This window comes from Cetorhinus maximus, chromosome 22 (assembly GCF_964194155.1).
Source record: "Cetorhinus maximus chromosome 22, sCetMax3.hap1.1, whole genome shotgun sequence".
Classification (NCBI taxonomy): Eukaryota; Metazoa; Chordata; class Chondrichthyes; order Lamniformes; family Cetorhinidae; genus Cetorhinus; species Cetorhinus maximus.
The window spans coordinates 20,439,498-20,466,197 of record NC_135900.1 but is presented as its reverse complement, the minus strand read 5'-3'; the positions used below and the strand labels follow the sequence as shown (position 1 = coordinate 20,466,197).

Genomic DNA, 26,700 nt, shown 5'->3' with positions numbered 1-26,700 from the left:
TTTGCTGCGCCACCTCCTCCAACCAGATGGGCTCACCCGCTCACACCAGGCCACTGCGATTCCAAGGTATCACTTTCACCAACATCTTCTGGAGTATGTCCAGTCTTAGTTGGCAACCCTGGCTGGAACTGGTCTGTCAGGCAGGGGGAATTTATTGAAGATATTTTGGAGTGCCAGCATACCTCTGTCTGCTTCGATATTCGTATACAGACTTTCAATGTCTACTGTATGGTTTAGGGGGATACGGTCCATGGTTAACCAACTCTATAAAGTAGTATGTGTCTTTAATGTAACTAGGGTGCTTCTGTGCTAAGGGGTTTCAATCTATGTCTCATTAAAGCATGGATGATCATTAGACCATTCGTTAGCTAATGGCTAATGGTGCTGCAGAATAAGTGTATGTATAATCCCTTTATTGCACAGTTGGACCTTTGGATGTCAGTATCCTGGCGCATTTATCACCACTCACTTTAAACAGAAGTAATGAGTGGGAAGAAATCTGAAATTGGCAGAACAAAACCAAAGAATGCTGGAGAGCACTAATTGCTTGCAATTAATTTTTAAAAGGGGTTGCAGATGTGAGGCTCATTCCCAATAGGTTACCTTGTGCCAAGTAGTTAGGATTTTCATTTTGGAAACTGAGGTATGGGAGATTTATTTATAATGAATCAACAAAAATATCGTATATATAGATTCCAAGTTAAAAGATTTAATCATACACATTCAAGCATTCTATATTTGTGCTGTTATCTATTTAAAGGAGGAAACCCTAAAAAAAAGTTCAACACAAATGCAAAAGATAATGTTACCAAGTGACTGCATCACCTAATAATGGAGTTACTGAGAATGAAAAAGGAGCCTCTGAAAACCAAAAGGTAGCTCATGAGAAAATCTCAAGAGCCCGAAAAAAAAATATTTTGAGCCCTGTTGCATAAAACACTTAAAGCTTATGATAGTATGTGATTATACAGGTAATATAAAGATACATCATATGCCAATTAGGTCATGTCAGAGGAACTCAATACATTTTACTTGTGGTTCTGAGTTCCCTTCTTTTGTGAGTTAAATTCTGTACTTCAGTGCTTATTGGATGAGTAATTTCCATTTTAAAAAAGATTGGGAATTCCATATCTGAGGTGCTTGCAAAAATTAGAACTCATTGCTAGCTAATTTTAATTCTTACCATTTGTTCTATGAAGGCAACAAAGCACCAAAAGGCATCCACTTCATTTTCCATAACATACAAAATGGGAGAAAGCAAATCACTCATTCCTTGGACATACCCTGCAAATTAAAAAGTTCATAGTTTATCAATATTAAAGTCAACTTATTTGACTAGCAATTTCAACAGATACTGAACTTGCAAGAAATCAATAACTTAAAACCATGGGGAGGATTTTCCCCTCGTTGGGCGGGAGTGATGGGCGGACCCAGGAGCGGCTGTGTGACGGTCCGCCATCGTGATTGGGCCCCCAACACGATGGCTGGCCAATTAATGGCCAGCCAGCATGAATAGTGCACTGGAACGCTTAGCGCTGCCGGGGCAGGCGGAGGTGAGGGGGAAGAGTGTGGAAGTTTACACATGCGTGCAGGCGCACTCGCAGAAAAATCCCTGAAAGTACAGAGCTGCCTCAGGGAACTGAAGATTTATAACATTAAAAATAAAAATTTAAAAGATAAGGAAAACACGACCCCTCATGTGGCTCTGTCACATGAGCAGGGACATGTTGCAAACATGTTACAGAAACTTCTATTTTATTATTAATTAATATCTGAAACCTCATCCTTCCCGTGGATGAAGTTTCCTCAAAAATTGAAAGGCCGCTTGGTCTATTCACCACCACACACCACCCCCACCCACAACCCATAAGGGATGGGCAGGGAAAGATTGTATTTAATTCACTAATTTATTTAATTCATTAATAGCCCTCTTAATTGTCGGCGGGCACACTGCCTACTCCCGCACGTGCCCACTGACATAAATATCGCACGAGTGCACAATGATGTCGGGACAGTCACCCGATGTCATCACACGCTATTTCACGCTCGTGTGTGTTGGGCGTGTGCCCGCACGCCAAGGTGAAAATTCAGCCCTATGTGTTTCATATCTACATAGTTTGATATGTCAAGTAAACTTGCAGTCACTGTATCCGTATGGCTATATCTGTGCAACATTTTTATTCATACTCAACTTAAATATTACAAACATTAAATATTTTTTGTAGAAAATGTTATGATAGATATTTTATCGTTAAAGTTGAAGACAGATTTTTAAAAAAATACTTGTTTAAGAAAAGCTGATCATCATTTTCATAGATCATAATACTTACCAAGGTCAAAATCATACATGCAGTAGGTCATTAATATGTCATGCAATAGAATCAATCCAGGATTTTCGTGCCCTTCATAAAAAGGATTTGTTCTATCTGTTCTGTTGACGTCTTTCTCTAAAAGAAATTTTTAGTTCCAAAAATAAAATTAAATTTTGCAAACTACTTTCTGGTATTAAGGTAGAATGAAAGCATTTGTTCTTTTCAAATAATGCATTTCTACACTTGAAACAAGTTTAAACCAATACCTGCACATAACACTTTCTTTTACTGCTCCTGGTTTTTAGTGGATTACTTCTTTCCCCTCCCAAGATGAAACACATTAAATCAACAATAAAATGCCACATGCTCTTTAAGCTATCAAGACACTGCACCAAAAGCTCTTATCAGAATGAAGAATTTACGCAGTGACATTTCAGTGAGGATCAAATAAAGCAGCATCAAGGAACAAAAATAATGAAAAAAAGTTTTAAAAATTTCAAAATGTCTACAGTTTAAGAAACAACTCTGAAAGACAATCATCTTAACAGTTAAAAGACTGACTCAGTTTAAAGAAAGGTTGATTTTTGTTAAGCAAGTTGGCTGCTTTATACTATACTAGTGTGAAAACTTCAAGGTGGAAGTGGCAGTGCCATTTGGGATTCTGACTTCCAAGTACACCACAGCAAGATTTGAGAGAGCACATCTCTAACCATGGGGTAGCATAACCTTGGTCTATTGAAAAACTGCATTCTTAAAACTTTCCTGGATGTCCTCAGAATTTGCAAACTACCTTTATGCCTTTTTTACTGTTGAGAGAAGAGCCATCCACACTCTCAAAAAGTTAAAAGCAAATTGGCATGGCTGTGCTCATATCTAAGGTTACACATGAGTGAACTCCTTTGTTCATGGGTCAATACAACCTTAAGCTGGTAACTTGACCCAAGCTAGGTCTGCTGCACATACACGATACGGATACTGGCCTGAGACCAGAATCTGTAATAATACTGCAGCCTTCAAGAAACCCATGATTTACATTTAAAAAGGATGGTAATAGTACTCATCAAAAAGTTAAAGCAAATTTAACTATTCTTCAGTTCTACATCGGAAAGCCAGGATTGTTAAATGAGGATCTATGAAAAGACAATGAGAACATGACAAATGCAGAATCTGACTGTCTCTGGTTGCATTCCTGCTTGCTATCTTTAATCCACACTTTAAAATATATCTCACTTCTTCAAAGCAATAAACAACAGTGTGGTCAGCCTTGCAAAACAAAAAAAAAGTGTCTCAGTGTAAAAAGCGTCAGGGATGGCCAAAATAGCAAAACCAATACTTTAGGATGAAGCAAAGTTTTTCTCACAAGGTTGCAGATTCAACATTTTTCTGTATAACATAATGTCTCCAGTGGCTGCTAAGAAAATAGCATGTCTCATGAACTTGGCATGTGATATTTCTGGAAACATAAGGATTTGGAAGAATTGCATTAGGGAAACAACAGCTAAGTCAGAGACATTGCACAGCCTGGACTTCAAAGCCATCAACAGCTTCTCTGGACATCCTTAATGTTTGACCCCCCATGTAAATCAGGTACAATCACCAAACCAAGAAGCTGAATACTTGCAACTGAAGATTGATATTAAAAAATACAGAAGAGGTAGGTAGACATCATGATAATCAGTGAACAAATTAAACACTTATGATGAAACTACCATCAGCAAAAAGTATGCTTCCTTTGATTGAATTCATCAAGCAGAGAACTCTGATAAGACAAGTATCCACGTATTATGAGAAAGGAGTGGAAAATCAGTTCAACAGTGGTGAAGGTGCAGTAAGGAAAGAAGGTGGTCATGTTATATAGGTTTAGGAAGTTATGTTTGGTGAAAAGACTGCATGTGAAGTTTACATCTCAGCTCAGAATCAAAAGCCCTGTAAAGAGTACTGCACAATTGCTTACCCTGAATGAGTATTCTATAATATATAATACAAATAAGCACTGAGAGAGTGATGAGTCTTGCAAGTTATTCAACTGTGATAGTGGACAGTTACATAATTTGTTGCTGAACTAATCTTTGGCCTGGGTTAGAATCCAATCCCAACTGATGAGATGAAAGTTTTTTCTCTCTGTTGGTTGGAGAGTTCTAAACTGGAACAATTTTGAAGGTCTTAATTCAGTTCCTGCAGGACTCAGCTGATCAGAGAAAAAAGATGTAATGTATTATATGTCACCTGGCCGAGTCTATATTTGTTCTGGGCGTGACTTATGCAGTCAATGTGCACCAAAAGTAATAAAAACACTTCATAATTCTTACCTTAGAATGAAAATTCTCAGTCATAGAACTATTACCATTTCAATTTGAATACTTGTTTCTTTCCCCTCAAAATTAATGAAACATAGGCCTGTTTACCTATAAGACTCTTGTAATCTTTCAATCTTGTATTTCTTTTCTCTTGTTCTTCGCTGACTGACTTCCACTGAAGTTTCATCCTGAAGTACTCATCTCTATACATGTGAAATATGAGCAAAACCTAAAATGGGTTATTGCTGCCTTAATTATGTCAACCAGACTCATTGTTTATTTAGCATTGCAAAAAGTCAATTCTAAAATCATGAAGTTGTTAATTGCTTTATTAAAAATGTAGTTTTAAATATTTGATCAAATCCAATGAAACAAATGTATGCAAGCCTTCCCTAATTCCTACAAGACTGCCATACTCTGGGTATTGTAGCCTGGGACTTGTTTTCCTGCTTCACATCACAACAAAACAAAAAAACTATACTGGTTATAAACAGAAACTGTAATCTTCCTGCACATACCAGCTAAGGTCCAAATACATCCCATAGTTGCAATTGCTTTAAGATCATAATCTGTGTTACATATAGAAGAACAAAATGAACTCACGTTTTTCTTTTGGTTAATAGTCTTCTATCTTCTTTTGTACTATCCCACGGGAAGTAATTTAGAAGAAATTTCCAAGTCACTTTTCTTACTGCATGACAAAGACCCTGTGAGAGAAATACAATAAGTACAGGAATAAATTTCCCTATCTGTAAAAGGAACCAAATCTTATCATGATCTACAATTGGTATCCTTTTCAATTAGTGTCACAGTTCAGCAGCAAATAAGCAAAACTAAATACATATACATATAAAAAACGGCCCAAATTTTCCAGTATCCGGATTGTTGAAGATCAGACAGATGACCGGAGATGCACGTTGGGACCTTGTGGCAGTCCTGACATGCTGACCTATGTAGGAAGTGCCTGGTAAGTTTCAAATTCCAATGGGCAATTCCCCTGCTCCCCGAGACTCACTGTGAATATCTCCGCCTCTAAACTAGAGTTGGAGATTTGAGCTAGATCTGCGGTACTTACCTGGGTAGTTACCCAGGAAATGTTACACAGAAAAAACCTAGTCTAACTCCTGGCTAACTACACAGCTGACCCCACAATCACTCACAGTACCATCCCTCCACCCCCTGACTAGCCCCTCAACCACACCTCCTAACCCTGACCCCCCCCACCCCGACTATCCTCACTGACCCTCTGATTACCTTCTCAACATGACCTGACTAACCCCCCGACCCACCTCACCTACCCTAACCATCTATAACCTTATCCACTTACCTCACCCACCTACCCACCCTGCTACCCTACCTATTCACTCATTCATCCACTCAACCATTCACTAACATTCACACTGGTCCTTTAAACTCAGCATAAGGCAGTTATTGCCATAAAAATGCCATATCTTCCTACTCAACTCTATTGCGCTGCGACAGAGCTCTCAGAGGGACACAGCGCCCTGTATTTCTGGCAAAGCCAAGCTCACTAGAGGGGAAAGTTCGAATGGAGCAACAATCTGACAATGACAGGTCAATGTATCTTTCCCTTTTCATCATATAACTCTTAGGTTTTCTCAAAATTCTGAAGCTTGTGCGAAGTTAGGATTTTTATTTAGACCCTCCTCCAGCTTTGACCATTTTTAATGTATTAAAATCCGTTGGCATCCTTCCATCTACACTAGCAAATCTACTGGTGATGGGATAGTTTCACATGGTGAAAGACAGGTTCTGACACAAGTGCTGCAAATGAGATTATCAGTTGTCATTGTGGAGTGCTGTTTTCAATGTTGCCACCTGTTGTTATGCTGCTGTAGCCACTGATCATCATGGTAGCACATACCAGCTCACAGGTAATGTCACCATTTCCCTCTGTTGTTGGCTATTGTCTACCATGTAGGAAAATCAATGTTTAGGGTCTTCATGTCATGTTTCAAGCATCCGTGGAGTGGAGCTTTGGGCTGGTCTTCTGGTTCCGGCTACCTCCCTACACAGAATAACCTTGGGAATGCATCAGTCTTCTGTCTGTCAAATATGCCCACGCCAGCCAAGTTGCCTGTTTGCGGTGTGCTAGCATACTTGAGAGATTTGCCTTTGAAAGGACTGCCAGGTTTGTGATTTTCATGAGATCTACGAAAGCAAGGTACGGAGGTGTGTCCTATTCCCTACACTTCTCTCGTATCTGCCGTACGGAGGTCATGTCCACTGCAGATCTACCAGCACAGAAAGCGCACTGTGTTTCTGGATACACATGGCCTGCAAGTTGATGGAGTCTTTTCAGCATGATCCTAGTAAAGGCCTTCCCAGTGACACTGAGGAGTGAGATGCCCCTACAGTTGTTGTAATTATCTCTGTCAGCTTTATGATTTTTGATCACACCGCCATGTCCTGTGGAATGGATCCTGCCCTCAAACAGAGAAGCAGGAGGTCATGAAGGGTGGCAGTAGAAGGGACTTTCCATACTGAAGCAGTTCAGCTTGAATTCCATCCTTGCTGGTGTCTTGGAAATCACTGACCTACTATTTTCTATTTAAAACAGGTCTAACAATGCTCTTCATTATAGTCTATATCTCTCTGAGAAGGATGGAGTTCATGAACTCCCTCCCTAACAGCACTGTGGGTGTACCTACACTACAGGGACTGTAGCAATTCAAGACGACAGCTCACCACCATCTTCTCAAGGGCAGTTAGGGATGGGCAATAAATGCTGGCCTAGCCAGCGATGCCCACATCCCATAAAATGAATTTTTTAAAAAGCCACCACTAGTATCTGAACAGCAACAGGGTGGCAGGCTACAATTTCCAATATCTATTAGTGATTCCAAATATTTTTCAGAAATTGACAGAATTGACAGAAATTTTGCCATTTACACAGCCAGTCAGGACTTGATGTTTGTAACTCTTCCCTGAATTTCTCTGTATAAATGAGAAATGACTGAAGAAGAAAACCATTAGGAAACAGTCCAAAGTACCTTTATTTGGTATTAAACATCACAAAGTGAAGCAGGATCTCTAACTTGGCTAACATTTTTTTTTTATTCGTTCATGGGATGTGAGCATTGCTGACTAGGCCAGCATTTATTGCCCATCCCTAATTGCCCTTGTTCAGAGGGCATTTTTAAAGAGTCAACCAAATGTTTGAATGAATGTTTTGGCATGCAAGGGCTTGTTTATTCAGCCTACATTTTAATGCATTCAGTGTCACAGCGGTGGGGGGTGGTGGGTGTGGGCGAAGGCCAGCTCGGGAGGGATCGTGGCCTGGCCCACTGGTTCCACTGCAAGAACCGCTTCAAGAGGCAGTCAAACATGCAGAGCAATGAGGCAGTGGCTTCTACCCTGCCAGACACCACCTTTAGAAACAACATCAGGAGAGTTAAAGACCAAGGGAGTTAACCTGACAAGAAATCTGGAATGGAGTCCCATCAGGTGGTTGGTGATCCCTTTAATCAAGCATCCTCTGGCAGCTCCTGCAACTGGCTAGGCCCCAGATGTACAGACTTTCGTCTTTCCTCTGGATATTAACCTATGAGGTTGGGACTGGGGCAGGGTGGGTGGCGTGGGGGTGGTTCAGATGCTAGACAAACCTGCACCTCCTAAAACCATGCCTAAGGCATGGGGCAAATCAAATGGAAAGGTCATGTCATTCTTACTCTCAACTGCAGGAATGTTACAAAGCCTATTTAAAGCACTAAGGTGCTCAGTCCAAGATGGTGGTCAAAAAAATCTTCAAAAATTATTTGGAGGATTTCAATTATTTTTCTACTTTTTTATTTAGGATTTCATAACTACTCATTGTTGATTGTTTATCATGTGTCTCTACTATTTAAATCTGAAAAGCCATTTTTACTCATTGTATTTGCTATCTGTTCAGTTGGTCATAAAACTGCAAAAATTATCTTTTCCAGGGCAGAATACTTCATTACCTAACACTTAAATATGCTGACTGGTCATGTGAAATATGAAATTTAATGGCTTTGATATGTAGATAAGGCATCAGCTCAAATTATTAAATAATGATATACTCTTGTCCAGAGTTTGGGAATGGCTTGAAAATGCAAATATTGCAGTAATTAAGCTCAATTTTCCATATTCACTATACTGGCTCATTTTGCATTATGTGGCAAAAATAAAAATGCTAGCTGACAAACCGTTGTACAAACTAAAACAGTGTTAAAAGAATCCAGTTACCCCTTTGAATATCATCTTTTTCAGGTTGTCTGGATCTAAGAATTTTCCTTCTGCATCCATGTTCTGTGACCACCTCTCAGTAGAAACTGGCTCTCCTCTTTGAATTTCAGGCCTTGTTCCAAGATCAATCTGAAATAGATGTATGATTTTCATTTAGTTCAACTCTAGGTTTCCTTCACAAGCAAACAGAATAGCTAAAACACACATTAAACACTGACAATTCTTAAGACATGTTTCGTCAGCATGATAGTTTTTAATAATTAGTGCAAGTTTATGGCATCAAGTGAACTCACTCGTGTGATGACTTCAAAACCTGGCTCCTCCTGATGATTAATTTCCAGGCCCGAAATAGATTCACTGAGATCCATTTCAGATGTAGGTCTTTCTTGGGATGTGACGTCATAACCACGAAAAGCATCGAGAATGTAGTTTGTAACTTTTGAAAAGCCTCCTAATGTTGTTGTATATGGATCCTTCTTGAACTTCTGTAAAATAAGCCCCATGACAGTAAACTACACTATACTGATACATAAACATACCAGAAAAGATGCATTGTTTAAAAATCATTAAAATATAATTACATTTCTATTGAATCCTAGGCAACAGTAACAAGGTGATGCTTTAACTGTACAGAAATATGAAAAAGTACTCAAAAAACTAGGATCAACAATACAAACATTCTCTAAAAGAAGTAATTAATTTAGTTTTGTGTATGCATAATACTATACAATGCTAAGATTGTGGAGAGTCTCCAATTGGTGACTAGTTCATTTTCTAAACAGGCTGAGGCTCCTGTCATTAGAAAAGAGAGGAGTGAGATGTGGCCTATTAGAGACCTTTAACCTTGAGGAAAGGGTTCACAGAGTGGGACAAGTCCAAAACTAGGTACCATAAATACAAGGTACCATAAATACAAGATAGCTACTAACAAATTCTAGAGAAATTTCTTTACTCAGAAGTAGCGAGAATGTAGAACTCACTACCACATAGAGTGGTTGAGGCAAATAGCACAGAGGCATTTAAGGGGGAGCTAGATAAATACATGAGGGAGGAAGGAATAAAAGGACATGTTGATAGGGTGAGATAAAGGAACACAGTAGGTTTTGTGTGCAGTGTGAACACTGGCATAGACCCTGTTGGGCTGAATTACTATGTAATATCAACCTGCATCAATCAGAAGCCAGCGCTCATCCATCCTAATTGCACAGCACCACTGATCAGATTATTGGAAAATAATTTCAACTCATTTCAGTTGCTATAACAGTTCCCCAATGCCTCCTCCATCAAGGAGTTTACCAAGTTTATCCTGTCACTGATAGCATGCCAAATTGCTCCTCCCTCAAGTAAACCCACTCTGTGACATTCACTCCCTGCCAGGCTCACTCTAAGTTCTTTAGTTCTGTTCCCTTCCCTTGAAGCCTGCTTCACGCTCCAACCCTGCTCTTTCCCTTCTGCTGCCAGAGAGCAATGGCAGCATGGGGAAGAACAACTGTTGGAAAAGGCAGTTCTCTGTAGGCCTGCTGTTAAATTTTTCCATATTTATACCCAGTATTTTTCATTAGATGTTTTAAGATGAAACATGAGGACAGGGGATAATTAAAATAATAGAGGGTAATCATATTTAGATGAAAAGTTCACGAGTTGAAATGTCTGTCTGCCTGTGGGAGATCAAATATTGAAGAATGGTGTCTTAGTGAAGTTTGGGTCCTGCTCTTAGGTAAAGGTTCTCATTTTGTCATGTTCTTACATAGCACAGCATGTATACTTTCCAGTATTATCTAAAGTGATGCTGTGAGCAAAATATTTAATAATAGTGGTAAACACGGTAACACAACTGGAAAGAATAGTGTTACAAAAACTCATTTTTTTTTAAAAAAAGCACATGTACTGCTAAATATACATACAAAAGTTTTTTGTAAAAACAATTATATGACAATTATATAGCTGTGTATATACACAAATTGTTGGAATAAATGCATATACAATTATTAGGTACAAGTACAAATTTTAGTATGTTAGGATATATTCTACATCAATGCAGTCACACATTATCTGTTTCTCAAACACATTCTATTGCTATACAAATAGTAGGAGCAAATACAAGGCAGTGTTTTTATTTATATAACTACAATGTTGGAGTAATATTTATTGACTTACTATAGGATCTCTTCTGGAATTCCTCATGGCAAATCATGTAAAGAGTTCTATAATTTGTATTACACAAAATATTCTGCTAAGGGGTGATGCTGCTTTAAAGCAATTTCAGTTAACCAGCAGAAGCTCAGGTCACTCAATAGGCAGAATTTTGCCGCCGGAATGCGGGCTGGCCCCAGTGGCTCAGCGGCGGGCGTACAGCCGAAACGGGGCCGGCCTTCCCGACAGGAAGCGCTATGTGCTTCCTTTGCAGGGGGTGGAGGGATTCCCCATTTGTCAAAGTGTGCTCTTTCGTGCATGTGCGCGAAAGAGCACACTGCTCCCTGAGGCAAAGTGCTGTCTCGGGGAGTTTACTGACGGGTAAGAAAAGTCAAAAAATAGAGAAATATTAAAATTATTAACATGTCCCCCTCATGTGACAATGTCACACGAGATGGGACATGTTAATAAGAAACACAAAGTTTATTAAATTTTAAAAAAACGGCCATGAAACTTCATCCCGCCAGTGGATGAAGTTTCATGAATAATCTGGAGCCCGCTGGGGCTCCTGGCCTGCCCGCCAGCCTTAAGCTTGGACGGGCAGGTCTTTAATTATCTTAATTAGCCTGTCAATGGCCTCAATGAAAATTGGCCATTGACAGGTCGGTGGGCAGACAGCTGATTTCGCTGTCCGCCTGCCTTCCTAAAAATTTAAAGGGACCGGGGTGACGTCGGGGGTTCCTCCCGATGTCATCCCAAGTCATTTTCCCCTCGGCAAGCGGGCCCCACCCCCAAATCGCCGAGGGGAAAATCCTGGCCAATGTTTCAGCCACACAGAGTGTTCAGCATTAAGCTAGTGACTTTTCAACTTGTTCCTCTTTCGTATTTTTTCCCAAATTACTTGCATCTTGTAACAAAGTGTTAAGATCTGACATGCACTGATTTGCAGTTTTTAATACATTACTAGATGATCTTCAGTGGCACTGCTTATACTGAATTGGAGGATATGCTATTGCATGTTGTATAGCATAAAATATGATATCTAGGCTACTGATTTATAGCCACTGAATAAGACAAACTGTTTTTAACTATAATTTATAGTAATTTATGGCACAGAAGGAGGCCATTCGACCCAGAGTCCATGTGGTGATAATAACTTATATTCGTATGGCCTCTTTAACATAATAAAATGTCCTAAGACGTTTTACAGGATCCTTATGAGAGAATATGACACTGAGCCACACAAAGGGATATTAGGTCAGATGACCAAAAGCTTAGTCAAAGACGTAGGTTTTAAGGAATGCTTAGAAACATAAGAAATAGGAACAGAAGTAGACCGTTCAGCCCCTTGAGCCTGTTCCACCATTCAATAAGATCATGGTTGACCTGCTTATGTTTCAAATTCCACATGCCCATCTACCCCCAATAAATTTTGATTCCTCTGCCTAAAAAGAATCTCTGCCTTAAAAATATTCAATGACCCCGCCTCCACCGCCTTCTGAGGCAGAGTTCAAAAGTGACACTACCCTCAGAAAAAATTTTTCATTGCTGTCCTAAAAGGGCGGCCCCCAATTTTAGAACAGTGCCCCCTAGTTCTGGACTCACCCACAAGAGGAAACATCTTTTCCACATTCACCTTGTCAAGGCAGTTCAGGATCTTTTATAGTTCAATCAAATCACCCCTCACTCTTCTGAACTCCAGTGGAAACAAGCCCAGTCTGTCCAACCTTCCCTAATAAGACAACCCGCTCATTCCCGGTATCAATCTAGTAAACCTCCTCTGAACCGCCTCCAATGCATTTACATCCTTCCTTAAATAAGGAGATCAAAACTGCATACAGTATTCAAGATGTGATCTCACCAATGCCCTGTATGACTGACTGAAGCATAACATCCTTACTTTTATGTTCAATTCCTCTCGTAATAAAGGAGGAAAGCAAGGTGGAGAAGTGTAAGGAGGAAATTCCAGAGCTTAGGGTCTAAAGAGCTAAAGGCATAACCACTAATAGTGGAGCAATTAAAATCGGGAATACTCAAGAGTCCACAGTTAGATGAGTGCAGATATCTTGGAGACTTGTGGAGCTGGAGACAATTACAGAGATAGGGAGGAGTGCTGCCATGTGAGGGTTTGAAAACAAGGATGAGAATTTCAAAATCAAGACGTTGCTTGTTACAGAACATTTTGGGAGTCAATGATATTTTTGAGCTTGAATTCTACAATTACATGGAAAGTATTGTTATGGCACAGTAGTTGGTAAAGGCTGAGTTGTTTAAACCCCAGAGGGAAACTTGGTCAACTGTCATAACCTATATTTTCAATTGGTATGTTTGAGATGCAGCTCTGAACTCAGGAATAAGACCGAGCCTCAAGAGGTTCTTGATATAAAACTAAATTAAACATTTATTAATTTAACAAATTAAACACATACACATGTCTACAAATTACTACCGTAATTGCATTTAAACAAATCCCCAAATTAATCACTCCCAGGTAAATCTCCACCAAGGTAACAGTAACCCATAGACTTTTAACAGACCATACAAAGCACATTTGACCATATGAATTCAAAATGAGATTCCTTGCAATTTTGTTCCTTTGCAGTCACAGTTGTAGGCTTACAGGCTGGTTAGATCTTAAATGCATCTGCCTTACACACACAAACTCCTTTCTCTTTATACCTAGCTATTCCTTTGAGTGTAAATTTTCCATTGTATCACCATGCTTTTAACGTTACATCTCCTAACAATAATATCCTTTCATTCCACCAATTGTATTAGTAAGCTGAAAAAAATAAACACATTGCTTGGCGTCTTCTAGCTAAGTACAAGATTTTACCCTCACTCTTGAATGCTTTATTCAACAAATGCAAATTTACTTTACTTTCTATCCTCCTTACTGTTTACCCAATTAGCATCTCAAACTACGATGCATCAAAGCACCCAGACTAGCTGGTTTTAATCCAATTAAGACACACACAGTCAAACACAGACACAGACCCTACTACAATTCCATTTTAAAAATAATTTCCAATAACATTGTAGGCAATAATATTGCTTCATGACAGGATAAATTACTGATCTTGATTACAATTAAACATTTGTTTAAAAGGCACTTGGATAAGAAATTGGCAGACTGGCAAGAAACAGAGAGTAGTGATAAATATTTGTTTTTTCAGTTTGGAGGAAGATTAGGAGTCAGGAGCCAGTGTTGGGACCCTTGCTCTTCCCGATGTCTATTAATGACCTAGCCTGTGGTGCTCAGGGCATGATTTCGAAACTTGCAGATGATATGAAGATTGGAAATGTTGCCAACTGTGATGAGGATAGTCTTGAGCTTCAAAGGACATAGACATGTTGGTGGATTGGGCAGACAAGTGGCAGATGAAGTTCAATGCAGAGAAGTATGAGGTGATTCATTTTGTCAGGAACAATATGGACAGACAGTATAAAATAGAGGGAGAAACTCTAAAGGAGGTGCAGAAACAGAGGGACCTCAGTATATACGTACCTAAGTCATTGAAGATGTCAGGGCATGTTGAGAGAGCAGTTAATAAAGCATTTAGTATCTTAGGCTTTATTAATAGGGGCATTGAGTACAAGAGTAATAAGGTCATGTTGGACTTGTATAAGACACTAGTAGGTCTCATATGGAGTACTGCGCCCTGTTCTGGGCGCCATACTTGAGGAAGGATTTGAAGGCATTGGAGAGAATACAGAGCAGATTCACAAGAATGATTCCAGGGATAAAGAACTCAGAGTCATAGACATCTACAGCACAGAAAAAGGCCCTTCGGCCCATCAAGTCTGCGCTAGTCAAACAAGTACCTAACTATTCTAAAACAAAAATACCTGGAAAAACTCAGCAGGTCTGACAGCATCTGCGGAGAGGAATAGTTAACGTTTCGAGTCCAAATGACTCTTCATCAGAACTAAGGAAAAATAGAAAAGAGGTGAAATATAAGCTGGTTTAAGGGGGGGTGGGACAGGATAGAGGGTCAGTGATAGGTGGAGATTGCCAAAAGATGTTATAGACAAAAGGACAAAGAGGTGTTGACGGTGGTGATATTAGCTAAGAAATGTACTAATGGGGACATTAGGGGTGGAAAGCAGGACGAGCAAGGGACAGATAGCCCTAGTGGGGGTGGGGTGGGGGGGGAATCGAAATAGGCTAAAAAGTAGAGATAAAACAATGGATGGAAATACATTTAAAAATAATGGAAATATGTGGGAAAAGAAAAAAATATATATAAATTATTGGAAGGGGGATCAGAAAGGGGGTGGGGAAGGAGGAGAGAGTTCATGGTCTAAAGTTGTTGAACTGTTGAACCTTCCCCACCCCCTTTCCGATCCCCCTTTTTCCAATAATTTATATATTTATATAGCAACTATAGCTATGAGGATAGACTGGAGATGGTGGGGCAGTTTTCCTTGGAGAAAAGAAGGTTGAGAGGAGATTTTATAGAGGTATTCAAGATCCTGAGGGTTATGGACAGAGTAAATACTGAGAAACTGTTCCCACTCAAGGCAGCATCAAGATCTAGGGGGCACAGATTCAAAATAATTAGCAAAAGGAGTAAAAGTGAGGTGAGGATAGAGTTTTTCGCCTACAGGGTGGTTGGCGTCTGGAACGAACTTCCTAAGAGACTGCTGGAGGCAGGTTCGATCAAGGTATTCAAAACGGAATTAGATTGCTATCTGAAAAGAAAGAATGCGCAAGGTTACAAGGATAAGGCAGCGGAGTGGGACTAGGTAGAATGCTCTTTCAGAGAGTCTGTGCAGACTAGATGGGCCAAATGGCCTTCTTCTGCACTGTAACGTTTCTGTGATCTTGTGATATATAGTTAATATTAAAAGCTTAAGATACAGTAGAAAACATTCCCACCACCCCAGAAATGTGAGCAGGGTTACACTTACTGTCCATCCCTAATTACCCTAAGCAATTGCTTTTACAGCTTCAAAGGCTTCCAAGGCCATTCAAAGCCAATCATGTATTGTAGGCCAGACCAGGCAGAGGTTTCCCTTCCCTGAAGAATAGTAAGTTCAGAGGCATTTATAATTATTTTTTCAGCGGTAGCCCACTGAAGAGCAATTCATTATTTCATCTCAAATAGTCAACAAATATTCACATCCATTGTGGTAAGGTGATACTATTCATATGGACAAAGCAAGAGGTGTTCAGGAGTCAGTAAGATTTTTGGCTCTGGGCCCAGAGTTGGAACCTAAACTGCAGAAGGTCAGCTTTTACAGTTGGAGGTTGTTTAAGAAGTAAAATAATGCAAAAAGTCAGCAGCAACTGCTTTTACTCCTTAAAAATGGGAAAAGTGAAATTGAGTGAAGTAAACAAAATTTGCTTTAATGGTTAATCTATATATACACTTATTTGTGAATATATCAGTTTAACAATTAATACCTGATATCTCCTCACTAAGTATTTCTCAGACTAATTTTTCAATTATTGGACAACTGAACATCAGGGGACAAGAAATGGTATCTGGTTCAGATCAAGGAGGTCCTATTGTTACCCCCTTGGTATATGCTATCGTACAATTAATTACTGGGGACACTGTTCTATTAAAGACACTCAGAAAAAATAACAATTTAAGATTATACATCTTAAATATGTCATGTACTTACTTGCACTAAGCCAACTGCGTTTTCCTCAAACAAGTTCTCAAAAGACTGAGAAAGTGCTTTACTATTGTATGCAACAAGGAGTATTCGGTCATCTTGTGATGATCTATAGGAAAATAACAAAAAGGTAGAACACATCATTCAGAGTTAAGTTACATTTAATTGGGATGGCTAAGTTCATTTGGTTCAATGACACATGTTTCCAAATCGAGTCGCACAAAAAATAAATCCTTTATTGACATTCATTTTCAGTTTTCAAATCAAAGGCTTTTTTTCATTCTTTCATGGGATGTGGGCATCACTGGCAAGACCAGCATCTGTTGCCCATCCCTAATAGCCCTTGAGCATAGTGGTCATTTCAGAGGGCAGTTAAGAGTTAAGTTATTGCTGTGGATTTGGAGTCACACATAGGCCAGACCAGGTAAGGATGGCAGATTTCCTTCCCTAAAAGGATATTAGTGAACAAGATGGGTATTTACACCAATTGATTATAGCTGACATGGTCACCATTACTGAGGCTTGCTTTATATTCCAGATTTATTAATTGAATTTCAATTCCACCAGCTGTCCTGGTGGAATTTGAAGCAGGGCATTAACCTGGGCCTCTGGATAGCTAGTCCAGTGACACTACACCACCATCTCTCCCTACAATTAAGGTGGCAAAGAAGTTATTTTATGCACAGCTGGAAGTAATACAATTTAGAACAGTTCTGAACTTGTTATTGAGAAGAGCATGAAAAGAAAGAGCATTATAATAGTATTTATGCAAGACTAAATTATGAAATATCAAGGGGGGAATTTTAGTAGATAAAAATAAGTAGGTTGGGTTAAGTCAGATGTTAATTTTGGAAAAAAAATCTAAACCCAACCCCAACACCCAGGAGGCGAGTTGGCAATTTAAATATTTTAATGGAACTGCAACTTTTAATTTAACCTGCTCTTCAGATCTTACAGTCTGAGGCTGGGTTTCCCAAATCTTGGTAAACCTGGCAGCTGAAGTGAGGTGATGACAGCTTCAGGAAGAAGCAGTCTTTATAATACTGCTTGTGGGCCAGGAGGAGTAGGAGTGCTTCCACCATGGTTCCCCTATGCAAAGGCCCCAGGATCAGTTAGCAGACAACTATCACCCCATAAATCAGGAATCAGACCTTCTTTGTAGCCTGCTCCCCACCCAGCTGGAAGCCAAGCCTGTCAATCAGGCTGACTTCCAGGTGGGAACCTGTTAGAACCAAAAGATGCACACTGTGGAGTTTAAACTCCCCCGCCCTACATAACCCTCCTCCTAATATCTAGGCTCCTGTTTCCATGCCAAGCCTCAGGAATGCTGAAGATATATACGAAGCAAATTATTTGTAACAAGAAGCTTTTTGTTTTAAATTATATTGTTTAGCTTTACAAATGATTATTCTAAAGATAAAAATGCAAAATTGTATATAATTTTGCAAAATCCCCCATCTACAGAAATATCACAATTATATATAAAATAAACATGCTTCACTATGCACGTGTAGCTTTGGAAGCTTCAGTTAACACCAGTGATCTCCTTTGCAAAATCACTGATGCTCAAAGTAAGGGTATCTAGTGCTGGTGAATGGTACAACTTCTCAGTATCAGCATGAAGCACTCTCGAGATCAGGTACAACACAAGCAGTCTGTAAGGTCTTCCCCAACAATGTGCCTTTGAAAACCCGCTTCCACAGAACTGCTGAGGCATTTTCTCCTATTTCCCATCCAAGTCTCCCTGATTGAGATTGTGAATTAGGGGCAATTCTACACAAATGCCCATCAGATTAAGACTGGCCGAACTCATTTCTGTGGAGCAAGCCTACAGAGGGGGCATTCATCCCATCAGTTCAGACTAAAACTGAACTGAGGTCCCAGAGGTAAAACGCTGGTGTCTAACACACTGGAGCATCCAGGGTTTATTTTACAAAAAAATATACAAGGGCAAGACCATTTTAGCACTTTACCATGAAGTACTCCTTTGAGCAGGATCTGGTTTGAATAGAGGGGCTAGGCATTAACAGGCTTTAGATAAAACCTTATCTGAATATTGCACCAGCATAAAAAAAGCCAACTTTTGCAGCAGGTTTCCATCATTAAATTAATCGAGAAGATTCCAAACTGATCAAATTGCTTTTTGTTATCCTGGGTAACTATGCTAACTCACATGCTGCAACAATTTAATTTCTTATTGAGCGTAGCTGAACAGTTATACATTAGGTTATCTCATCTCAGCAAGACCCAATCCATGCATTTCTGTTATTAAAGTTGAGTGATAAGAACTTTAATAACTGAAAACTGTTGGCTAACCGAGGATAACAGGACGTGCTTATTTGAAATGAATACATCTGACACAGCATTTCCATTGGTGAGGGGCAAGCTGGTACTGCACACGTTTGAGGCGGCAGCAAGTTAAAAGAAAAATCACCAACTCATTTTACCTCAGACAGCTGGGGTTATAAAAAACCAATCAGATAAATACAACACAAACTGAAAATATGAACAAGCTTTGTCAATCACTACCGTTTAATTACTGAGCTTCTGTTGAATAGGAGCTCACAATCCACAAAAAAAGCTTAAAAACCACAGTAAATACAGCAGCAGGCTTCATAAGCAGCTGTAATTTGTACATTAACAACTAAAGAACAATTACACAATCAACATAGCCAATGTTAATTCAATCTCAAATAATCAAAAACTCTGGCAATCTCCATGATTCCAAGATATCTCTATTCCAAATGACACACATGAACCACTGACTACATTTTTTGGGATGAAAGGTGTGAACGAAAAGCCATTACGGTTGATTGAGCATTGCTTTAAGTTAAAGTGCATGTCTTGTTTTTTTGAAGAAATTGGTCAATTTCCCAGTCACACAGGAATCAAGACCAAGTACAGTCTTCAGGTCAAGGTTGGAAGATAGGCATTAGTTGAAGCAGGACATGCAGAGATAATTCATCACCCCATTTTCAGGTCATAGATTCCGTCTATTTTTTTTTTGCATATCTTGATTTTACATTATTTGTATTTGAACAACAAAACGTAAACAATTTGAAAAGCAACTAAAGTTGTAGTTTTGATGCAACATAGGCTGAGAAATTGGGAGACAGAAATGGGCACTACCATGTCACCACAACTGGAAGGTCTAAGTACAACGTGACAAGTTCACATTGCAGGCTTCCAACATAGCAAAAACATGACAACAAAAAAATAAGGCTTTTTCAACAGGAAGCACAATTATGATAGATAGACCGCCAGGTTAACCACATTAGCATGTTGCAGCTGTCTATACCTCTAGCCTCAGATGTTCAAACAAATGGCTGCCAAATACCATGACCAAAAGAGGCAGGCATGTTGACAATTCCATTTGTCATCAAAAATAGTTTATTTTTTAAATTATTAAATGTTTATGTGCAAATTTTAAGTCAGTCCTCCCAGAAAGCATACCTCTCAAGGTATATAAAGATCTGTCAAGATTGTTTTACATAATCATTCCCTTAAAAAAAATTCTTATTTTTATAAATCCAAGTCATCCTCTTTTCTAAAATTTAACTTCTTTGGTTATTTACTTCACTTTTTATTCCTATGTCACTGGCATAGATCCCCTTGCCTCAAAACAGTCATGGAGATAGGCTTGGAAATGAAACATAAGGAATGATTTTGAATGGAAAATTAGTAGCAGTAGACTGAAAGAAAATACAAAACACGAGATTAAAAAAAGGAAGATAAATTCAAACAGTTAAACAGCGAGACAAGGATGATAAAACTGTGTAACTGATTGACAGTTAGATAAACAAAGAGGAAATGAGATGTACAAATTGATATAGACAATGACAAACTGCATGACTCAGAGTGGCAGACATACAGAAAGAGTCTACAAAGGAAAGGACAGACTTAAACAAAGTATGAGGAAGTCTATAGGAGGTCTGCAGATAAATAAAAGTCTATCTCAAAGTGCAAGAAAGGGCACAAAAAAGAGACAAAGGGTGCAAGAGTGAGACACAAGCAACAATAATGACAAGGAGAGCGGGAAAGACAAATTTAATTTATCTTTTATCCTTAAATGGTGACATAGGGGATCATTTAGTATATTTGCAAACTTAAGTTAATTACTAATGGCAAATATTTTAACAAGTGATGGATCATTTAGTGTAATTACTACCTAAAATTCTCACTGACAATTTTAAGTTTGACTCAATGTCTCATCACTACCTGTCTCTCATCCACATCCTTGACACAGAAATTGTCAAACAACTGATATGAAACAGGATACAATTAACATTTTGGAACTAAGGCTGAAGGCACAGAATTAGTATTCTTAACATTTGAAAAGTTTGTGAATATTCATGGAGATTAAAATTTAAAATTATGTCAGGATAGGAATTCTTTAAAAAGAGCAAAATTATATGCAGTAGAGTATGCGGAAGTGCGATCACATACAAGGATCTGAAGAGGGGAAGATGGTAGGAAAACAGAGGACCTTGCAGCATACAGAGCAGAGAGTGACATGTCCTTCATCTCCCTCCTCCACCAACCATGGCATTATTAACTGCAAAACAAACATGTGCAATATTAATTTTAAGCTGGAAGATGTCTCTCTGACTGCTAGTTAGATTGCTGATCACATTTTGTGATTACATTTTGTGAAAAAGTGCCTTTCAGACCAAAATGTATTAACTATGACTGATGCTGAAGAGATAGATGATGAAATACATGCATAAGCAGCATCTGGAAGCACTTATTAAAATTTAATACATAAAAAATATATTTCATCTGAAATATCAGTAGCCACATATTTTGTCTTCTAATTATATTGAAGAGAATCATTCTTGCTGTCCATGGGAGAACTTAATTTTCAATTATTTAAATTAACATTTTCATACAAACTGTAATTGAATTTTGTTTTAAAATCAAATGCAATTGCAATTGCAGCTTGTGGCTTGGGGATTTGTGAACACTTAAAAATTAACAACAGCAATTCCTCACTGGAGATGCTCAGGGCAACCTTAAATATTACATAGCGGTAGTTAGATTCAGTTAACCCAAGAAATTTGTCTGAGGCTAGAGCTATACCACACTACCAGTCTAAAATTGGGTCTTTTTCCAAGAGTGGTGACACCAGAATTGTACTGAACAGCACCAGATGCAAATACACATTCCCACCAAGGTCAAACTGTGCAGGCATTTGACCACATCTATGCAGAGTTCAGTTCCAGCCAGTCATTTTCCAAATGTCTTGAACGTGCTGGTTAAAGTGTCCACACACACATAACATACTAAAGAAAGCTCTTCTTACATTTATAAGTGCCCAGGAGTTACAACTCTTGGAACACTCCTCAAATCTGACCTGACACCATGCTTAAGTTATACTCCATGTTGGTGTCAAGCCCACCTTGTATGAGACTGCTTCCACGAAAGGGTGTCATAGCTTTGTTCTCTAGGGGTCAATCGGAAACTAACTCCAAATTAAATTGATACAATTACAGTATCACTGCACGCTTGGAAGCACGACACAATTTGCTGTCAGAGATCATTTATGCTAACCCACGGGTGGCCGAACCGTGACTCGCGAACCCCATGCGGCTCTTTTAAAAATATAGTGTCTCTCAGTGTGAAGCCGGTTGGCTACCACCCAATTTACAGCCCTGCCAAGTTTTCTGAGGGTGTCCAGAAAAGGGTACAAGGCTAATTTCTAAACATAGAATGGTTGAGTTATGAGGAAACATTGGCTGCTCAAAAACGGCCATGAACAACTTCGCGGGAGAAAACTGGAGAGCACTTGAAGGAGTTTCCCGCCAGTCTGACATAGGGCCATGTGACCCACATGATCAGTGCCATTTTGAACTAGCCTCTCCAGAGTCCCTAACCCACCCTCTTGCTGCTGGTCCTCCGGCTTACGGCCGATGTCTGGAAAAGGGAGGAAACTGTTTAATACAGAACAGAGGAATGCAAGAATCTACTGTATTGGGGCACAGGTAGTCTGAATCAAATTTGTTGTGGTTACAACATTTCCTGCCCACCCCCCACCCTCCAACCCCCCAAGTATAATCAATCCATTTTTTTTAACCTTGGGATTGATTTTACACATTGGAAAAGTAAGGGTGCCAAAGTCATTTAAGCAGTGAGCATATGCTAGCTCTGATTATCTCAGTGAGGCAGATCTGTTTTCACCACTATCTGGATTGCGTGTGAAGGAAGCCTGGAGGATATTATAATAGTTTATAAGGTTTTCCTCATAAAAGTGTGCGCAGGAATAGTAATAAAAATGTGCCTATAAACGTTGTCCATGTCTTGCAGCTCTCGAATGTCTGAAGATTATTGTATGCAGCTCGAAGGCTGAGAGAGTTTGGCCACCCCTGTGGGAACCTTAAGATTTTATAATTATAATTTATATGAAAATGTTACTTTCAACGTTAAATTGTGGGATGGGGTAATCAATGGAAGAATATATGTTTCCTTTCAAGAATGAATTGTCTTTGAGAGTCCTCAGTAAAGGGGAGGAAAAGATAGATAGAATTAATGTACAATACAATCCAAAAATCTTTTAACTCATCCGGGGTGTTATGGAAATTAAATATCCAAATCATTATTTCTTAAAAAAATTAAAAGTTTTCCCAGAAATATAAATAAAATACATGTTCTGCTAGTTTTCACCATTAGCCAAGGCATGTTAGAAAAAAAAGCATCTCAGCTAAATATTAGCTACAAAGCGTACATCAGGCCATTAAAGAGCAATGTATTAAATAGAGAGCAAAACAAAAACAGAATTACCTGGAAAAACTCAGCAGGTCTGGCAGCATCGGTGGAAAAGAAAACAGTTGACGTTTCGAGTCCTCATGACCCTTCGGCAGAACTGAAGTATAGTTAGGAGAGAGGTGAAACATAAGCTAGTCTAAGGTGGGGGGCGGGGGGAGAGAGAGGTTGAGGGTGGGGTGGTTGTGGGGATAAGCAAGCAGTGATAGGAGTAGATAATCAAAAGATGTCACAGACAAAAGGATCAAAGAGGTGTTGAAGGTGGTGATATTATCTAAGAAAAGTGCTAATTAAGAATGGATGGCAGGATACTCAAGGTACAGCTCTAGTGGGGGTGGGGTGGAAAGACTAACAAAGTATTAGTTGTAGATTTAAAAATAATGGAAATAGGTGGGAAAAGAAGAATCTATATAAATTATTGAAAAAAAGGGAGGGGGAAGAAACGGGGTGGGGATGGGGGGGGAGGGGGAGTTTAAGATCGAAAGTTGTTGAATTCAATATTCATTCCGGAAGGCTGTAAAGTGCCTAGTCGGAAGGTGAGGTGCTGTTCCTCCAGTTTGCGTTGGGCTTCACTGGAACAATGCAGCAAGCCAAGGACAGACATGTGGGCAAGAGAACAGGGTGGAGTGTTAAAATGGCAAGCGACAGGGAGGTTTGGGTCTTTCTTGCGGACAGACCACAGGTGTTCTGCAAAGCGGTCGTCCAGTTTGCGTTTGGTCTCTCCAATGTAGAGGAGACCGCATTGGGAGCAACGAATGCAGTAGACTAAGTTAGGGGAAATGCAAGTGAAATGCTGCTTCACTTGAAAGGAGTGTTTGGGCCCTTGGACGGTGAGGAGAGAGGAAGTGAAGGGGCAGGTGTTGCATCTTCTGTGTGGGCATGGGGAAGTGCCATAGGTGGGGGTTGAGGAGTAGGGGGTGATGGAGGAGTGGACCAGGGTGTCCCGGAGGGAACGATCCCTACGGAATGCCGCCAGGGGGGGTGAAGGGAAGATGTGTTTGGTGGTGGCATCATGCTGGAGTTGGTGGAAATGGCGGTGGATGATCCTTTGAATGCAGAGACTAGTGGGGTGATAAGTGAGTACAAGGGGGACCCTATCATGATTCTGGGAGGGAGACGAAGGCGTGAGGGCGGATGCAAGGGATATGGGCCGGACACAGTTGAGGGCCCTGTCAACAACCGTGGGTGGAAAACCTCGGTTAAGGAAGAAGGAGGACATGTCAGGGGGGCTGTTTTTGAAGGTAGCGTCATCAGAACAGATGTGACGGAGGCGAAGGAACTGAGAGAATGGGATGGAGTCCTTACAGGAAGCGGGGTGTGAGGAGCTGTAGTCGAGGTAGCTGTGGGAGTCGGTAGGCTTGTAATGGATATTGGTGGACAGTCTATCATCAGAAATTGAGACAGAGAGGTCAAGGAAGGGAAGAGAAGTGTCAGAGATGGACCATGTGAAAATGATGGAGGGGTGGAGATTGGAAGCAAAATTAATAAATTTTTCCAGGTCCCGCCGAGAGCATGAAGCAGCACCGAAGTAATCATCGATGTACCGGAGAAAGAGTTGTGGGAGGGGACCGGAGTAAGACTGGAACAAGGAATGTTCCACATACCCCATAAAGAGACAGGCATAGCTGGGGCCCATGCGGGTACCCATAGCCACACCTTTTATTTGGAGGAAGTGAGAGGAGTTAAAGGAGAAATTGTTCAGTGTGAGAACAAGTTCAGCCAGACGGAGGAGAGTAGTGGTGGATGGGGATTGTTCGGGCCTCTGTTCAAGGAAGAAGCTAAGGTCCCTCAGACCATCCTGGTGGAGGATGGAGGTGTAGAGGGATTGGACATCCATGGTGAAGAGGAAGCGGTTGGGGCCAGGGAACTGGAAATTGTTGATGTGACATAAGGTGTCAGAGGAATCACGGATGTAGGTGGGAAGGGACTGGGCAAGGGGAGAGAGAAGGGAGTCAAGATAACGAGAAATGAGTTCCGTGGGGCAGGAACAGGCTGACACGATCGGTCTGCCAGGACAGTTCTGTTTGTGGATTTTGGGTAGGAGGTAGAAGCGGGCCGTCCGAGGTTGGGCGACTATCAGGTTGGAAGCTGTGGGAGGAAGATCTCCAGAAGAGATGAGGTCAGTGACAGTCCTGGAAACAATGGCTTGATGTTCTGTGGTGGGGTGATGGTCCAGGGAGAGGTAGGAGGAAGTGTCTGCGAGTTGAGAGAGCATCTGGCCATGTTCAATGTTGAGGCTGGCTTTCCAAAATGAAGATCCTCAGTACAAACAACCAAGGCCCAGATAAATGAAATAACTCATTCCCTCATTACACACACAATGAATAACAGACTTTTTGGCCCTCAGATTATGAGGTGGCTGCAAAATAAGAAAAATTCCTAGAAGGGAACAAGGATTAATAGAATGTGAGGGCTGAATTAAACAGTGCACCGATTTCCTGCCTCACTCCCTCCCCCAACCCAGTTAAAATGTTGGTAGTGGGGAGCCCGCTGAGGAAACACTGGCTGCCCTGCAGTCATTTGGCTGCGAGCCAATCAGAAGCCACCTGCAGGTTCTCTTCGGGTGCCAAGCTGGCAGGCCCCAGCAAGGAGGATGGGGGTGCTGGGGTTTGCGAGGCCATGGGAGGGAGTGGAGGGGGATGGTGGGAAAGGGCAACCTAGGGGCAGTTAAACCCTGGGGAGCAGATCTCTGATGGGCACAGGGGGTCTGTTAAGGAGGAACTCCTCCCTCCCTGCCCACCACCAGCTCATGCAGAGAAATCTACTGGGCTCACCACTTTATGTGGGCCTCTCCCGCTGCCAGTTATATGCTGGCAGTGGCGGGCTGAGACAATTAAGTGGGCATTAATTGCCCACTTAAGGGCCTCAATTGGCCCACTAGCCTGACACCGCCCCAACCATTGGTATAACTTGGGCTGGGCATTTAGGCAGTGGGCAATCGGTCCATAGGATTTAATGTGTCTCCCCGCCTTCAAACATGTTGACAGGGGAAGAGTAAATCCGGCCCACAATCTGCACTAAATGCTCTGTACAATCAACTGTTGCAGATGCTACAGTTTTGCCAATTATAAATAACACGGAAAATTAATTAAACATCGATAGCACTAAATACAGCTTACTTCTTTCCAAATGGCTGCAAGAGGGAAGCTCAAACCTGGGAATGGAAGCAAATAATTCACAGGGCAGCCGCATTCCCCAGGCACAAATATTAGCTAGATTTCCAATGGTCCAGGTATTGCACTGCTACATTTTACAAAGCTTCTAGCAGGAACTTCATTTTGGCAATAAATTTGGATACTTTCACGTCTAACTCATCTTTGAGGGTTACTTTTCACAAAATA

The 26,700-nt window shown here is 40.4% G+C and overlaps 1 protein-coding gene across 3 annotated transcripts in view; it reads right to left on the bottom strand.

The window, feature by feature from the left end:
* Positions 1-26,700, bottom strand: part of tbc1d15 (TBC1 domain family, member 15) — a 67,249-nt gene that overhangs the window by 19,592 nt on the left and 20,957 nt on the right. For all 3 annotated transcript variants that reach the window (XM_078567912.1, XM_078567913.1, XM_078567914.1), the window contains 7 exons: positions 16,607-16,709; positions 9,133-9,324; positions 8,840-8,968; positions 5,213-5,316; positions 4,718-4,812; positions 2,331-2,447; positions 1,184-1,284 (listed from right to left, as the gene is read on the bottom strand). In XM_078567912.1, the coding sequence (XP_078424038.1) occupies positions 1,184-1,284; positions 2,331-2,447; positions 4,718-4,812; positions 5,213-5,316; positions 8,840-8,968; positions 9,133-9,324; positions 16,607-16,709 (841 nt within the window). The remainder of the gene's footprint in view (positions 1-1,183; positions 1,285-2,330; positions 2,448-4,717; positions 4,813-5,212; positions 5,317-8,839; positions 8,969-9,132; positions 9,325-16,606; positions 16,710-26,700) is intronic.